The sequence below is a fragment of the Anopheles merus genome, chromosome 2L (genome assembly GCF_017562075.2).
Source record: "Anopheles merus strain MAF chromosome 2L, AmerM5.1, whole genome shotgun sequence".
Taxonomy (NCBI): domain Eukaryota; kingdom Metazoa; phylum Arthropoda; class Insecta; order Diptera; family Culicidae; genus Anopheles; species Anopheles merus.
This window is the reverse complement of record NC_054083.1, coordinates 35,131,106-35,148,778: the sequence shown is the minus strand read 5'-3', so window position 1 is coordinate 35,148,778 and position 17,673 is coordinate 35,131,106. Positions and strand designations below refer to the sequence as shown.

At 44.8% G+C, this 17,673-nt stretch overlaps 1 protein-coding gene across 1 annotated transcript in view; it reads left to right on the top strand.

Moving 5' to 3' along the window:
• The window catches only part of LOC121591452 (synaptic vesicle membrane protein VAT-1 homolog-like), a 70,498-nt gene extending 53,636 nt beyond the window's left edge, over positions 1-16,862 (top strand). The window contains exons 3-8 of the mRNA XM_041911948.1: positions 4,707-4,836; positions 6,728-6,943; positions 11,114-11,259; positions 11,416-11,575; positions 11,677-12,217; positions 12,316-16,862. Coding sequence (XP_041767882.1) covers positions 4,707-4,836; positions 6,728-6,943; positions 11,114-11,259; positions 11,416-11,575; positions 11,677-12,217; positions 12,316-12,335 — 1,213 coding nt within the window. The 3' untranslated portion in view covers positions 12,336-16,862. The remainder of the gene's footprint in view (positions 1-4,706; positions 4,837-6,727; positions 6,944-11,113; positions 11,260-11,415; positions 11,576-11,676; positions 12,218-12,315) is intronic.
• The last annotated feature ends 811 nt before the right edge of the window (positions 16,863-17,673 follow it).

The following is a 17,673-nucleotide window of genomic DNA, read 5'->3' as shown; positions in this document are numbered from 1 at the left end:
CTTGTGTTCCTTCCTGTTGCAGTGCTGGGCGACAATTTCCTTATCCTGGAGGGGAAACAAAAGGAGGAAATTACGCTTGTACGTTCGTCTCTTGACGCTCCTTTCTTGACGGGCAGAAGAGGAAGGATCCGTTGAGGTGTGGAAACCTAATCCCTTAAGTAAATATAATTTCTTCCATCGTTCGTTCGTTCGTCGGTTCGCATCGCCTGGTTTGTCCTCGACCGCGGGGCGACATTTCAGCAAAATATGTAAACGTCTTCCTACATCTTTCGTCGCTTGCTCAAGCATTTTACTCCTTCCGGGTTTGATATAGCAGCTCCTTGTGTAGTACGGCTGTTGTCTGGACTGGCAGGATTTCGAACCGTAATGATTCACTGAACGTCGTCGAGTCTGAGCGGGGGAAAGGGAAACAATTAATGAGAGGCAAGCCGAGGCCACGTTCCTGTGCCACGGATAGCAAACTTCCTGGTTGTGGTCCTCTCCATCTGGCTGAAGTTTCGTTTGTGCAAGAAATTTCCTGCCCCAGGACGACTGCCCCCTCCCCAGTTCCGGGCAATGTATGCGAACAATGGCATTTTCTTGGTCTCGCCTAGGGTTTTCTTCCCCCCCTTATTTCTACTACCGGAAGAAAGTGGACCGTTGCCAAGTTTTTACCATTGTGTTCAGCTTTATTTCTTCTGGAAGGAAGGAGGGGGTTCAGTGAAAGAAAAAAGTGTGCGTCTGTGTGGTCCCCTTTTCCTTCGATTTGTCAATTGTGTCTGTGAGGGGGGGAAAGGTAGAGTTTCGATCACAAAATGAACGGTCCTTTTGTGTGGTGGGTGTGATGGGTTTGGGTAGACAAACTGTGTCACCAACATACCACAGTGGAAGGAGAGGTGGAAACCACTTCCCAGTGACTGACATTCGAGTGGTCCTGTGTGTCGTCCTGTCTTCCGAATCTTCCCGGCTGCCTTGATCCTTACTTCTAAAGGGACAAAGTAAATAAGGAGTGGAATCGTTCCGGTGCCGTTTATTGAGGTTAGATGCCTTTTTTTTGTCAGTATGTCTGGAAGTGTTAAACGTTGATTAAAATTCTATTGGACTACATTCTTGCTGTTAATCGGCTAGGGTCTTCATCGGAGAAAACGAAAATAGACACTTGAGGATAGCGGTGTGGTCCTCTACTCTACTCTAAGCTATTCATGTTGAAATTGGTTGGCTTGGAGCGGCTTGGACTTCATTCAAGTTGGATGAAAACGTGTCGAAATGAGTTTCGCACTGATGAGAATCGCGTTCCAGTGGCAGGGTGGAATGTAAATTTGCTTTTCTTCAACCGGGTGCCACCGTGCGAAATGATCCATGAAATGGATGCTGCACAGTGTTTGTCAGGAGAAAAACTAATATTGGAACAGGTCTGTTTGAGGAATCGGACGTCCGAACTCTTTTTATCCAAAAAAATCTTATTTCAAATAACTTATTTCTCCATACTCAACTACCCTGAACGAATAAATTTGTGCCACAATCGATTGGCAGCGTTTCCGGTAACGCCAGTAACGCTTCAAGTACAAAACGCTCCAGACCGGCGTCTTTTTTCCGTACGTCCACCCAACTCAACTATTATTAGGACGTAATGAAGAGCGAAATTTTATTAATTGGTCCTGCTTCAACGACAACGAATGGTAAAAGAAGTGCTCGAGAGAGCCAGTCCTACTTTACTCGGCATGGAAACACTTCACACAGCACAAGCGCTTGTTTCGGGGAAATGGCGATAATTGAGCGACATTTTTCATTCCGACGGTTGTTGCTCCGAATCCCAAAAGGATCCGCGCGCTTCACTATGGAAATGTGTTTCACTTGTTGGACGGCTTTGAGGCCCATGTACCTATGGTAGCGATGGATGGATGGATCGATGGTTTGTCTCTGTTCCTACCAATAAACATGCCTCATCGAACTTCACGGCTGGCAGTGGTGTTACTCTCTGCCGGAGAGAAGGCGCTGGGGTCTATTATTTAGTCCGTAATGGAAATGGAACGGAAAATTAATGAGTGTAATTTGAGAAGAAGTTCTTAGATGCGAGTAGTTGAGCTTGGGGCGAATGGTGTAACGCAACGGGAGGCACTGTTGGGATGTAATGGTTTAGTTTTTTTTTTGAGTAAATACTCCAATGCTTTCTTAATGTTTTGTCTTCAAAGCGATTCTGGTTGTTATTTCATTTTTTCGCTGGAGTTTTATGGGTATGGTAGTTTACTCTCAATACACTTATTAAACTTAGCATAATTTATCTATATTTTGTGATTAAAATGTCTTCTTTTTATTTGAGAATGAAAGTTTACGGCGTGTTATCTACATCTACTATAAAACGACCTGAAATGTTGTTAAAAAATAAGCCTCTAGATTGCCCTATCGCATCCAGGTTCAATGTTTTTACGACAATAATGGTGATGAAATGAATGTTAATTTAAAATATGTCTCGGCTTCTTCTTGTGCAGAACACTTTAAATTAAGCGCCACAAACTATGCTGCTATGAAGGTCGTAGATTTATGATACGCAAAGTGGTATTCTTGATATCTCAGCTGACGAGGACATCATCGAGTAGGCACGAGTCATTCTATCCTATTTCAACAATTTATTTATAGACTATCCTTCCGTCAGTAATCAATGTCAAACTGTGTAAAAAGAAAGGCTTAACCTTAATACCCTTTCCTTTGCTAGAAAGCTACATACACCCAGAACATTCGCGTTGAAACTTTTCCGTTGTCACCATCTTGTGGTGTGATGGTAATGTGTGGTAATTTAGATAGAGCCCAATAAATCCTGCGGTTTTCGGGAACGATCAACATGTGGCGGCAACCACCAGCGCACCACCATCAAACACATTAACCGACACTAATCGCGCACGAATAATTATTACTGGAGCCTATAATTCACCGTCTTAACGAAAGGCGACTTTATCAGCGACACGTTCGGTGGGGACCTGCTTCCTCTTCCTGCCGCGCTGTTAAAAGTTAGAACCCCTTTTTCACACCAAGCCGGAACCGTTCTCATCGCGTTAGTTGGAAAAATATAGCACCAGCAGCGAGTGATGTAAACCTTACGATAAAACTCCCTTCCGATGTGGTATGTGTGTGTGTATAGGGAAGTGCTGTTTATTGTGTCGACGGCGAAGACTTTTCCAGCAAAGACTTGGAATGTCACGATCACCAGCGCGCAGGTTCAATTGCTTTCCGGGTTCGGGTCTGGTACGTGTCAACGCATTTTCCCTCGCGCACAAACGCGTTCGGTGTGACAGTCTGCCACGGCTGTGCACTCGATTGATGGGATTTTAGAGACGGTAAAGTCTCTCCACAATGAGAAACGTGAGGGACGGTTGCGTTGTAAATTTAGCTACGCTCGCGCTCGCGAGGGAAACATTGACGAAGGGTGCAACACTTGTCAGGCTCAAAATTTCCCCAGACCCGCTTTGAAGGGCTCTGAATGAATGAAACGCTGCGCTCTCTGCTCTAGTGTAGTGTATGCGTTGTGTCGCATAGCTTAATTCTTCAGCGCAACCGGGGCGAAACTACTCGGCGTAAACTCGGAGTTACGGTGTGAGGGACAATAAAGGGCCCAAACAAACAAGGGGGGAACGAAAGGCAGCATTTATCTACAAACAAACACATCATCGTCCATATTGCCCCCGTGGAAAATCGGTTCTTAATTTAGAGATTTGTCTCATTAGGGAGTAATTGTCCCTTTTTTTTCTCGCCTACACAATGCCCATCGGATTTTCCCGCTGCTTCAACTTTGAAGATGACGTGAGCATGTGGTTTTATGGAGGGGGAATAGTTGTCTCGAAGGAAAGCATGCCTTAGATGGGAAGAGAAAGGTTTATTGTCGTTGGGGTGGAGTCTCACTCAACTGTCTGGAGAAGAGTTCTGAACATGTTCAGATATTCAAATGCCTTCAGTGTGTGGCAAGAAAGTAATGAATGAGAGGGGCAAGTATGGTTGCATTGCCGCCTTCTTCAATTTAATTCAATTTTATGTACGTTGAGTGATGCTGGTATGTAGAAACACTCGTACGAAACCGCACTTCTTCATGCACAGACATCTTTATCGAAACTGTGTTGGGTCCTTGAGCTTCAGTCTAGCTAAATTGTGTTCTTCAGTGTGCCGGAAAAGTAGTGGTAAAAATCAAACAAACAAGACTGCACATCACAAACAGCTCAGTTGTACGATTGTGCATCCTTCTGTAACTTTGTAACTTGCATCGCTAGCTTCAGTTTGAGTGGTTTCTTGCGGGATGGGAAACAAACTTCGTGAAGAACACATACCATTGTCCTTGGTGCACCGGTGTCGATACCATTCCTTCCAGTACATTGGCTATCGTAAAGGAGGAATGATTGTTGGGAACAGTAACGATCTACTTGAACTCTGTGCGCAAGAAGTTGGGGTTGTAGTTTGTAGTATAAGAATGTGATTTAAAGCTATTGAACGCGGGGAGTAATATCCACATTATTCATCACATGACTTCTTTTCGTCGAAAGCCCGTAAAATATTCCTTTACATTTTTGACAATGACACTTCCCAGACTTCAGTTTACTCACACAATCATCCTCCCTTTTGGAACCTAATGCAGAACCCATAAGGTTAAGCGTATGCTGATCACATTCCCATGCGAAGTAGAAAGATTCCAGAAGTATTCGTTTTGACGGCTGCAACTAACGTGTGTTTTTTCTCTTTTTCAGTGGACTGAACTTCCAGGATCTGATGGTACGACTCGGTGCGATCGATTCGCCGCCAAAAACTCCTACCATCCTCGGTTTCGAGTGTGCCGGCGAGATTGAAGCCGTCGGTGAAGAGGTCGAAGGATTCAAGGTAAGTTTCGTGACGGTTATTCCTTCCGTTTCGGGTGTTTTTTTTTATTTGGTTCCATTGGCTTTGATTGATAGAGGAGCGAGGAAGGAGTCTAAAAATTGAATTATTGTTCAGTTCAAACTCCTCATGGTTATGGTTTTTTTTTTGCAGTTGGAAGAAGGATCAGAAAGTTTTATCTTCGTATGCCACGACGAATGATTTATTTAAATCGGTTTGTTTGGGAAATGTTTTTTCCATTTTTCTTTTTTGCTTCGTTTGGATTGCTGTTGGAAATTGTTTTCTTTTTTTAAATATCCATTTCCCTAACTTTGCGGTTCGGGAAGGCAGTTTTTACCAATCACCATGTCTGTCTGGGCCTCTAAAAATAAAGCTTACTCCCCTAGACGCCGGAAGACCCTGGTACAGCAGCAATCCAAACCTATGATTATCCTTCCTCGGTGGCGGGTAACCTTTCCTTCCCCTATGCGATCGGTTGGACGTGTCGTGTGCCGGTCGTTAAATCAACTACCGGTCGGGTCCGTTCGTGTAGAGCTTTGTACGTGAAAAATAGACCAACCAACCGTACACACAAAAGCATGAAGAGAGTAGTACGTGCACATTACTCAACCTACGGATCCGTCCATCGGGCAAAAGTACAAGTGGCAGCAGCAGAAAGTGAATCAGTTGATTACGAATTGTGGTCACGTTTCCACTTCAACTCGGAGAGAAATTCCGGAAAAAAAACCAGCGAAAAAAGAACCTAAGGAATAAGCGGCGTCCTCTCTCACATCCTATCAGTTCGAATTTCCATCATCATCATCATCATGATCATTGTTGGCGCTACCATGAGACTGAGGAGTGGGAGTTGGCGAAGTCTATCCAGGTGGTCAAAGTATCGTTATAATCAACATCCTGAATCTGGTCTCCCTGTGGCCCCCGGACGTTGCGAGGTGGAAAACTTCAGTCCCAACAACAACCAAACCACCGTGAGACGACGACACATGGTGAAAGTTCGGAGACTTCACTTCGGAGCACTTTTCTTTTCGTTTCTTTTCCGGAACTCGGTTCCGTAACTATTGCCAAGAACATACGTGTACGTGCGTCCTAGAGGGTTTCCACGGAACACAGCGAAAAAGCTTTGTTTCTTGCGTTTGCTGATCATGTTTGACATCTGCGGAAGAATAAGGTTTGTTGGAATTGAATTGCGGAGTTGCTTCTGGTTCCGACTTTTCGGGCCAACTGAATTATCGATGGATGTTCAATGGTCATCGACCGAATGGGTGCAAATTTTGGTGCTTCTCCTATTGGAAGTTCATCTTGTTTCCAGCAAAACTTTCGGAACGGAAAATTCCCACCGACAAGTTTGGAATGCTTTTGACCCCTCAAACAGAGTCATTTGTGAGGTGGTCATGATCATTCGATTATTTCTTCGTATTTTTTCTGTAAAGAAACCTGCTCAAACTATTTTCAAACCACAAGTTAAATCAAATATCGATTCGATTGGTGGATATGTGTGTGGAGTGCTCACAGACGGAACTTTTTGCTGTTCGGTGAGATGTATGGCGGCAAAGTTGGTCTGTTCGGTCAAAGTTCCAACCAATCAATAATACATGTACTTAGTGTTATTGTGGCACTCACTGCGTCAGTGTGTGAGTGTTAGGAAGATGATGAGAAAAAGTTGCAGATGGTTGGAATAATCCTACAAGAAGAGCAAAAGTTTCCCTCGGGGAAGGATCCTTTCGCTCGGTATAGCTGCTCAAGACGAGAAGGGCCCATGGGCAAAAGTTGTTGAAAGCATCGCGCTCAATTTTAATAATTTCCATTTGCCATACTTCAATGAGCATTCGTTTGTGCCGTTTTCTTTGGAAGACTTATTCTTATCCTTTTCTATTTCTTCCTTTCACTTTCACAGGTTGGCGATCGTGTGGTGGCCCTGCCGGAATTCCGGGCCTGGTCCGAGCTGGTGGCCGTCCCGACCAAGTACGTCTATCACATTCCGGACGAGATGACATTCCAGGACGCGGCCGCCATCGTGATGAACTATCTGGTCGCCTACATTCTCATCTTCGATCTGGTGTCGCTGCGCGAGGGCAAGTCGATTCTGCTGCATTCCGTCGGCGGTGGTGTGGTAAGTAAAAAGCAAGCGCGGCAATATAGCATCCCACATGGATAAGGATGTGAGAACACCACCAACATAGGGTGAAAGCATATTTTCGTCTTTTCTTAAGCAAAAGTGTATTTTATCGTTTAAGAGAGAAAGATGCGGATATATACGTTTGGCTTTGAGGCTGCGTCACTACGCCTTGACAGTTCTTATCGTATTGGAGGAGCAGTTTTGCCGATTGTTAAGCTGTTGCTGACCGTCCAGTGGCGGTTGGTTGTGTGCAATACAGTGTCCAGCCCAAAAGATATCCATTGGGATGATGGAGAAGCAGTGTGGTGCCCACTCGATCCCGAAACTCCCGGGATTTGGTTGTGTGGGTTTTCGGACACGCATATTAAACAAACGGAACGTGCCCGGAACCGCAACGATTCGGATCAGCCGCGCCGTGTATTTCCGGCTGCTTAATGCGGTGGAAATTGATGGTAGAAAATAAACCATCGTCGGCGGTGCTTTCGGAAATTCGTTTTCACTCCCCCACTATAAACCCGAAACGTACCAATACCCGTGCCAGATCGCGCCTGGGATATTTTACGGTTTCCGACCGCTTTTTTAGCTTCCTTTTTTATATGTTGGAAGGCAACACTGCTGTTGGCGGCTGATGAATAATTGGGCGAGAAGTGCGTCGCCACAACCCAGTCAGAGGGCCCAGTTTGCTCTCCTGTATGCTGCAAAACGATTCTTTGTTTAGGAGGATTTCATCGATCCCTTATTGCTGGCTTTTTTACGACGACGGTCGTCGATTTGCAAACACTTGGGCGGGTCGGTACCGATATCCTTGGTTCATTATTTACCTGTGGTTTTATCGATTTGCCATTTCAGCACTCTTGCGTGCGTGCCTTTTACCGATCGGTGTAATTCACTTTACCTTCCGGAGGTCTTAAAAACACATCTCCTGACGGAAAACAACGTTCCATAAACTCTCATAGGCCCTGAGTTCATTTTAATAAAAGTGACGATGAATCACACACAAAAGGTTCAAAATTAGATCAAGGATTGTGTTGGAAAATTGGTGCAAAAAAACAAAGACTCGAACTAGAACAGGAAGCCACTGATTCGTGTGTTTAACCAGGGAGAGGTGCTTTACGGGGTTAAAACTTTCACCTTACTCCCGGGCTTATATTGTTGAACATGATCGCCGGCGCCAAAGCGTCGTGTTTGGTCGTCCTTTCCCTTCCTTTAATTATACGTCGATGTACGGGGCGGGTGTAAATTGCACCCCGAGTTCCAATATCGGTGCCAATATGGCGAGCCGGTACCGTCGACGACATGGTCCCGAACCCAACGAGTTGTTGAGCCCATGCAGAATTGTGTCAAGAACGTGTCTCGGTGCATGTACTGGGCAAGGCTGTGGAGGTCTTTTGCTAGTGACGTTGGTTTCTGGCGCCGCTAATTCGCTGCAAAATAGATGTAGCTCCTGTTGGATATTACTGGGGCGAATAGAATTTAATTCGCTCGACGAAGCCTTCGATCCTCCATGCTGTGAAGGACGTGAAAAGGTAGTATCTCACAGTTGTTTCCTGGTCAAACAAAGGGCAGTTAGTCAACAAAAAGGGTAGCTTTCGCCTTCGTTTGTTTGAGGAACTACCGTGTACATTATTTAGCGGCCTTTTTTATTGGTTTTGCGCAGTAATTTAAAAATCGAGTACAAGGTCCAAATAGCGTCAAAAGTGCGCTCGTACGTTTGCTGTTGCTGCAACGGAAATGTAAAGAAAATCTGTAACGATTGGGAGCTGCTTTTCTTTTTCGGTCTGGAGCTCCACGTTGTGGAAGGTTCGGGTTCGTCGTTTCGTTAAAGCTTTTACTCTTTCTCTTCAGGCGGGCGGGAGAATCTTACACGCATTACCCTTTCCTATATGACTCCCGTAATTACCCTTTCTTATAGGACTCCCGTAGTGCCAGTGAACCCATTCTACCGCCTTCGCTAATGTTGCTACTAAAACAGGGCTACATAAATGTATTATTGAGCAGGACGAAATCGATCGCACCATGGCGGCCGGCGGCGTGTTTCTCTTTCACACGGGACGCCGAATCAATTCCGACCCCTTGGTAATGGTTTTGTCCTTCGTCATCCGAATTCGGGGGGAAATATTTTTTTTTTATTTTACAATTGGAATACTTCTCAATTGTTGTGCTGTCTGACTCTCCTGTCTGCGTGGCGGACACGTGCATCTGGTAGTTTCCAATGACCTCCATCACACTCTAATAGTGCGTGTTTGGTGTACCGCTGGGGGCCATCAGACCCTGGCACCGGTACCGGTAATTGATCGAGACAGACAGTCGGGCGCCGGCAAGGCAAGGAATAAAGGGATATAAATATCGCAACTGAAATAAGGAATATGCTGGTAGGGCTGGTAAGTTACACGGCCCAGTGGTCTGGCGGTTACACGGTCGCCCAGTGGTCTGGCTAATGGATATTAGTTAGGCCTTTTTGAACAACACGAGGGTCGGGTTTGAACAATCGCGGAGAGGAGAATGTTGTACCACTGTGCAAATGCAATTTCCACCCTCCTTGTTTTTTTTTTTGGCTTTGCTCGCTATCACCTTCGTTATTATTACTAATGCGGGTACGCCGCTGTTGCATCCGGAACCTTTCCCTACTAGCCTTGCTTTCCCTTCTCATGAGTTGGTAATGTTATGTCAGCTAAATGAGATTTACAAATCGCTGATTGGTGTAGCTGCAAACGGTCGGATTGATTGATTTCGAACACACACACATTAGTGGTGTTGTGCATGTGTGTTTGCGAGTGTGTCAACATCGGAGAGAGAGGGGTCAGAAAAACAACCCCATGTTATCATCAGTCATCGATGGTCTTATCACTTGGTTGGCATCAAATAAAGCGAAACAAATTTCGATGATTAGTATGGATATGATGCACACGCTAAATATAGTCTGGAGGTAGAGCCTCCCTGGAGAGTTGGTTTGGGTAATTTTGGGTAATAAATTTCAAACATTCATGAGGTATTTTTAAGCGGTGCAAATGATAGCAGTCTTTTGAGAGTCATTTTTAGGACGCTTCAACTGCTTTAATGATATGAAATATTAAACGCTTCTCAGGAGGAGGTCATGCAAATAAAGTTAGACATAAAACCTGTATATCTGCAAAATAATATACCCTGTAACGTATGTCTGCGGACAATACATTTCTCTCACCCTGACAATATTGCATTTTTGTCATTTTAAATCATAAGAGATGTGTTTATGCATTGCCGCACTGAGCAAGACTAACCCAAAAGGGCTATAAAACGTTTGCTTGTTCTGATGTCTCTATTTTGAACCAGCTATGACGTCCGCTGTAGATGCGACAAACATTATTATCCGGCCAGCCCCATGGAATGTACGTTCCGTGTAATAATGTCCCCGTTGTTCCACTCCAGATTGTAGCCGGACACTGGGCTTGGCTTCTTGGCGCGCGCTGTGTCTCCGTCCCCGTGCTATGTGCACAATGGATTGTCTTGAGCTTATCTTCCTTTCGTTGTACCGATGACTTCAGAGGACTTGCCTCTTCATGTGCTCTTATTGAATGCTGGACATCGTTAGGGACCGATCCAAGAACAAGCATCACGCAAGCATCTGACTCACACACACACTGGATTAATGATGATATGGCCCGAGTTATGGAGCCGGACCCGCTGATGGCTGGGGTCTGCAGCGTTGTGACACCTTGTTGTGAAGCTGCCCAGAAGACAGACGTCTAGCATGCCAATAAAAAGGCTCAGGGTGGTCTTGTTCTGCACCTCTTTGCTTCTCGACTACACTCTAAATTGACTAGACTGTGACGGTAGCACGTCATCGTTGTTATCATTTGTATAACGAGCACGACAATCAAATTATGCACCGAAGAGGAGGATTGTGAAGGCAAAACTGTGCTGAAGTGCATTCGCAAATATTCGAAAGAGGCTTAGTTGGAGGGAGTAGTTTGTTGATATGGTTGGAGACAGTTTTCGTAACAATAAATCACGCGTCTCACGATGGTTGTTGCTTTATTGTGGCATTATGCCTCTATATCGACCAATTTCCCCGTTTGGAATTTAGTAAATTTGTGTCTGCTTGTTGTGCAAATATGACACAACTCGTATGATGGTTTCGTATAGCTTGTTCTAAAACTTGTTTCTTATTTTTCTTCTCTTCTTCAGGGTCAAGCCATCGTACAGCTGGCACGCACCGTGCCGAATGTAACCATTTTCGGTGTTTGCTCAAAGTCGAAGCACGAAGCGCTCGAGGCAACCGGTCTGATTGACCATCTGATCGATCGTACCGACTATGTCAACGAGGTCCGGAAGTAAGTAAACGAAAGTGCTCGCTTGTTTGGCAGTTCCTTTACCGCATCGATGATGATGGATGGGGTGGGATTGTGAAATAGACTGCCAAGTCTAGCTCTCTACAAAGAACGGTATTTTGATGGTGTGTGTGTTTTTTTTCCTTTTCCGCTTTCCAGGATCACAACCGAAGGCGTTGACATCGTGATGGATTGCCTGTGCGGTGAGGAATGCAACCGCGGCTACGGGCTGCTGAAGCCGATGGGCAAGTACATCCTGTACGGCTCGTCGAACGTTGTCACCGGCGAGACGAAGAGCTTCTTCAGCGTTGCCCGCTCGGTAAGTGCAAACAGCGAGACGAAACGAGTTGCTGAGATACGCAGATAGAACGTGCGACAGTAAGCTTAACCTTCCCCATTTCCCATTTCCCCCCGTTGCAGTGGTGGCAGGTGGACAAGGTGTCGCCGATCAAGCTGTTCGACGAGAACAAGAGCCTGGGCGGGTTCAACCTGCGCCATCTGCTGTACCAGCAGGACGGGTCCGAGTACGTGCGCTCGACCGTGGACAAGATCTTCGGGCTGTGGAAGGACGGCAAGGTGAAGCCGGTGGTCGATTCGGCCTGGGCGCTCGAGGACGTGGCGGAGGCGATGCAGAAGATGCACGACCGCAAGAACATCGGCAAGCTGGTGCTGGACCCGTCGATGGAGCCGAAGCCGAAGCCGGCCACGCCCGCCAAGAGCAAGTCGAAGAAGCAGGCCAGCGAGGACAAGGGCGGCAAGAAGGACAAGGAGGACGACAAGAAGGCCGAGAATGGGGGCGGCGACGAGAAGAAGGAGGGCGGCGATGCGGCCGACGAAGCCAAGACGAACGGCGAGGAAGGCGGCGAGGCGGCCCACGTGAACGGGGACGGCGGGGCGGCAGAGCACAAGGAGGAACCGGCCGCCGCCGCCGCCGCTACCAATGGCGATGCAACGGAGAGTGGTAAGTTGTTGAGGGGGGAGTGTTGGATGGATCAAAAGGAAAGCAAAAATTGGGCTTTTGAAATTAATGTCCTTTTTCTTTCTCTTTCTCGCTTACAGAGAAGAAGGAATCGAGTTGAACGGTTAGCGGCACCGCAACCACACACTAGAAGCATTGCAACAAAGCACAACAACTATCCCAAAACCCGCTCCTTCATTGAACTATTTTACTGTTTTTTTTTTACTTCCACAACACACACCCCCAAACACACACCGCGCGTCCCGGTGTCGCGCAGCCAAAACAGGCTGCTGATCGTGCGCGGGGATCGCGCGCGCGTGCATCTGTCGGTGTTTCGTGTGCCACAATTTAACAAAAAAAACCCGCTCCTTCCTCCCCACTTCGTCCCAGCTTCATCATCCCCACTGGAGGAATTGCAAAGATAAGAGGAAGAGCAGCAGCGCCGAGCAACTATAAATATATATATTATAAATATATCTAATGGCAAGCAAGCATACGAAAAGTCATACGCAGCAACCGAAATCATCACCCCCGCTAACCACCTAACCCCCCCTCAACTGCATCACACACTATAAGAAGCTACTACACTACAGAAAGGCCCGCCACTATAATGAAACGTACGCAGCAAGAGGCAACAGGACGGGGCGAGTGAGAGAAAAAAGGCGAACAAAACTAATAACACATACATGCGAACATAATCATATGATAATACGTGGGAAATGTTGCTCGTTAAGTGGAAGAACAGCCTGAAACTAGAGAAACCAACGTTATGAAAAGAAGAAGGGGAGGGAATGTTTAGAAACCTAGCCGGGTATGCAACACGCTCAAACGATCTATGCCGAGCGATCGCCGCAGGAAGAGATGATGCAATTGGGTGGTTTGTGCGAACGTTGATCTCATCTCTCTTCATTCGTTTTCCTTCCTTGTACTTGCAAGCATCATTGTTCTTTTTAAACCCCCCCCCCCTCCCCATTTTGCTGCTTTCCGCTAAAGCCTAAACTATAAACGACAACGTCAAGATTTCAGCGTGTGTGAACATCGATATTCCTTCGCAGGAACGATTCAGAACGAAAAATTTTCAGTGCGTGTGTGTGTGTGTGGCCTAAGAAGTAATAGCGTCGAACCAGGGCAGGGTTTTAGGGAGCAAACGAAACAATGAAACCAGAATTGCGCACTAAATGGACATCTTCTCACACACAAGAGCACACAGCAACACACAAGACACACACCCGAGCGCGGATACGATAAGGAGTATAATTAGGGGATCGGGATCGTTTCTTCCTTTATTTTTTTTAAATATGTGTCATTTTTATGTAATATTTAAATATCTAATTGTAATATTTTTTTTCTCATATTGTACTGTTTGCGTCGCCGTCACAGACAAGCTGCTGCCCATAATGTATCATCATCCAAGCCTGCCTCCCTGTGTTATGATGATGGTGCCTGCAGAGCATAACTAATCGAAATTGATTCATTTTACGTTTTACCGGTATCATCATCGGTTCCGTTTCCGTTTTTTTATGTAATTAATTACAGTAGGAGAGGTTACTTTCTTGCGCGCACTGAGGGTACGTGGGAAAGTAAATTCCAACAATTATCTGCTAAAATTATAAAACAAAAACGATGAGAAAAAGAACGAAAAAAAAAACACACACATATGTTAGCCATGATTTGCTCGTTCGGTTCCGGGGTTTCGGGTGTCCTTGTGAACCGTTTGTTTTTTTCCAAATTGATCATCACCCCGGGCGCGCGCGCACCCCACATATATGCATTATTGTTCTTGTTTAAAAATATGGTTTTGTAGGTGTGTGAGTGTGTGTTATGGGCAACAGGCGGTGTTGTGTTATTGAGAACAAGAAAGGCACGCCCACAATGCACACACAATGCAGCATCGTCTGCAGGAAGCATGTCAAAAGAGTATAGTAATTATATAAAAATGAACCAGCCCCAGGGGGCGGGGTGTGTGCTTTTTCGCATTATATCGATTTTTGTATAAATTAACGGAGGCCCCAGCGGAACGCGCGGATATAATTATTATTTTTTACATTTTACACAATTCGTCATGTTTTGCGACATAAAATGGAGATGAAAACAAAAAGTGGATAATAATTGTAAAGCCTGAGATTTATAAAAGGGTTTTGTGTTTTGTTTTGTTTTATTTTTTCCGAATCCCCCCTGCCCCCCCCCCATCATTCTCTTTAGCGTTAATATTAATACTAATTGTTCACTCTACTGGTATAATTGCTCGCCAAAACTGCTTTACTATTACTGCATTAAAACTAATCTTAAACCTAATTCACGCATATAATAACGGCATTTGATCCATTACGGCTACGACGGTACTAAAAGGAACCGTGTTAAACAAAAAACCGCTCTCTAGAGAGAGCTTTCCATGCTGACGGAACGTGATTCTTATACGAAATCTTTATAAATGCTACTCTAAAAGCGCGTAAACGTGTATGTATATGTATGCGGTGTAGGCTTCTTTCCCCCCTAAAACCCCCCAAATAGTGGGATGTATATTTTGTTGGCTTTTCATACATAATGACAATGATGATAATGATGATGATGCACTCTGTTGGCACTGTTGTTTCTTTGAGCTTCAGCAGATATCGTTAGGGCGGCTGCTCTCTCTCTCTCTCTCTCAGGGTGGGAAAATCTTCGTTCAAACCGAAGGGAATCCTGCTGAAATGTGCATGAGCAAAGAGTGCTTGAAGGGGGAGAGAGAGAGAGCGCGTGTTAATCTATTCTTTGCTATCAACTGTATCTGTGTAATATAAAATGCTATGATGATGAGCTGTGGAACGTACTAGTAGGAAGAGGTGACGATAAATAGTAGCCATAATTTGTCCCACTGATCACAAAATGCATACATTTATTTGGAAACGGAAACATTTACCGAGTGGGAAAGGAAAAGTAGCTAGAATTGAAACAATACAGGACACACCGACCGGGGACGAGTGGGTTTCACCACTTGTTGCACACTCACAAGAGCCTCATCATTTGAATCTGTAGATTGGGAGTTTCTACCCTATAGGCGCATAGCTTCGTACGAACGTTTTGTATGTAGCCATTTACAGCTACGTGTGTGTGTGTACGCTTATCGTTTTTCTAACACAGCTCTGCGCTCAGCGGCACACACAACAATGAAAGACTTTAAAATGGAAGCCTTTTTACATGGACAATGCAACCACTTTCTACTTCAAGCAAAAAATACTGCTTTTTTTTTTAAATCAAACCCGTATCACCACCGGAATGTTTCACAAGTGAACCAGAAAGGGAAACATTTAGGAGCCCCCATCATGATGGCTCGGATTTTAACAAGAAAGCACAGTTAAACATTTACAAAACGGTCAGTAAGACTTTTTGAACATCATTTTTTTCAAACACCCCCGCATCCATAATTGATCCCGAACACTGCCATACCTGTGGAACCCTGTATAGCTTCCAGGACAAAATGAGCCTGCAAGAGCGAACAAGCATACCGCAATGCTCATGTAAACCATTTCAAATGGGGGAAAAGGTTTCAAATATAATTCAGTAGAGTAGTGACGACATATTTCCAACAAAAAAAGCTTTTAGATGCTAATTGCTGGTGCAACAACACATCGCTGTGCGCTGCTTGTGAGACTGTAATTTTTGGCTGGATGGATTTTTAACGGTTGCGTACGCAGTCGCCTTTCGCATATGAGATACATTTCTTACAAATATCCTTTTACCGAAAAGTGTAGGCCTTTTTTGGCACCGATGAAGTCAATCCGTACTGGAGCTTAGATAGCATAACGGAAGTTGGTTCTCCTGATTGTACACATATCCAAAGCACACTTTTTTGGGCACTCAGTGATGATCCCCATCGTTTGGTAAACCAGATCTTTCTGGATGCTGCTTAATTAGGGAGATATTTGTCTACATACAAAAAGCTTTTTGAATATATCTAGCGCCTATCACTCTGCGCGCGCGCGTCTATTAGAGACGCCAGTTCCGAAGTGTCTATTGCTTGCCGGAGAAGAGACCATTCTTTTATAGGGTCTTTACTTTCTTTTTGGAAACGTTTTTATCTACACCTTTTGCCAGTTTTTACACAATGATTACCACAGAAGGACCATGATCTCTGGAGATGGTTGGGCCGTTTCTTTTTCGGAAGATGTATCAATGAAAGTAGAAAGGATCAGGCAGTCTTTCTGCATCCGCTTATATTTCCCTTGCTTTTTTGCAGATTTGTCATTGATATACTAAAAACTTAACTTACAACACAACCGTGGAAAAACACGTAAAAGAAGCTTTGTTACTGAACTTTAGCTCCTTTGTATTGCTCTATCGCTCTCTCTATATCATCTCTATCACAACACTTTCTTACGAGGTAGTGAGAGAGAAATATGAGCATCGAACGCTGAAAATGGAAACGCGAAGGGATCAAGGATTGTATCGCAAAAGAGGGAGCGAGCGAGTACGGTAGGCGAGAAAATGGAGGATAGATATTTAAGAAGCCACAAAATGAAAAATCTGTAAAGTTGGTGTGTGTAATGAAGAAGAGAGAGGGAGGGAGTTGGAATCGAAGAAGAAAGCTTGAGAATGAAAAAAAAATATGGAGAAAACATATAAAAGAATCAAAACTATAATAACGAACAACACAAATCCACTGAAGAAATATGTAATGATCAAAACAACTATATAAATATGTATATTCGTATAATATTGTGTACAACCTCCCCCGTCTGCAGGGGGCAGTGGGATATGGGAGTGTGGCTAGAGGGGAAGAAGAGGGCATCAGGGATGGCTAGCAGTATTCTCAGACACCGAGGGTACACGATAGGAGACACGGTGATCCAGATTTTTATCGCCAGTTCAGGAGCACGTCTTTTGGTATCAGATTACAGCTGAAGAAACGCTAAGCACAGTGCTACCCATTGCTATATTAGAGATTATCGCTCCCTACCCCAATCCCCTCATCCTCATCAATATTGTATTGGAAGAACAATTTACACATATTTATATACACACATTCTAACACACACACTGAAACACATTCACATATATATTTTTCTCCCTCCCGGATATGGGATGCGTTGCGTGGCTCCAAGGCAGGCGGGATGTGCCCCCAACGTCTCCATTAGAGAGTTTTGTATCCTAACGGTGGCGCACTACACAACATTCTTCGGTGCGTCCATTGCAGAAAACAAAAACACGCGGAGCGATCGGTCGTTTTGGGATGCGTGATGTTTAACGGAACAAGGGGAGATATATTGCGAACGGGATGTATGGGAGATAACGCCCTCCCAGGAATTCCGATGAATGTGTAATAGTGGCTGATTGGAACAATAAAACCGATGGAACTGTACGTTGTAATTAGGTGGAATAGGTTTTTTTTTGTTTGACTTTACACCAATAATTAGGATGATCCGAAATAGAGATCGCACGAATCTTCGACGATCTTCAGAAGAGATCAGGACGAGAAGATC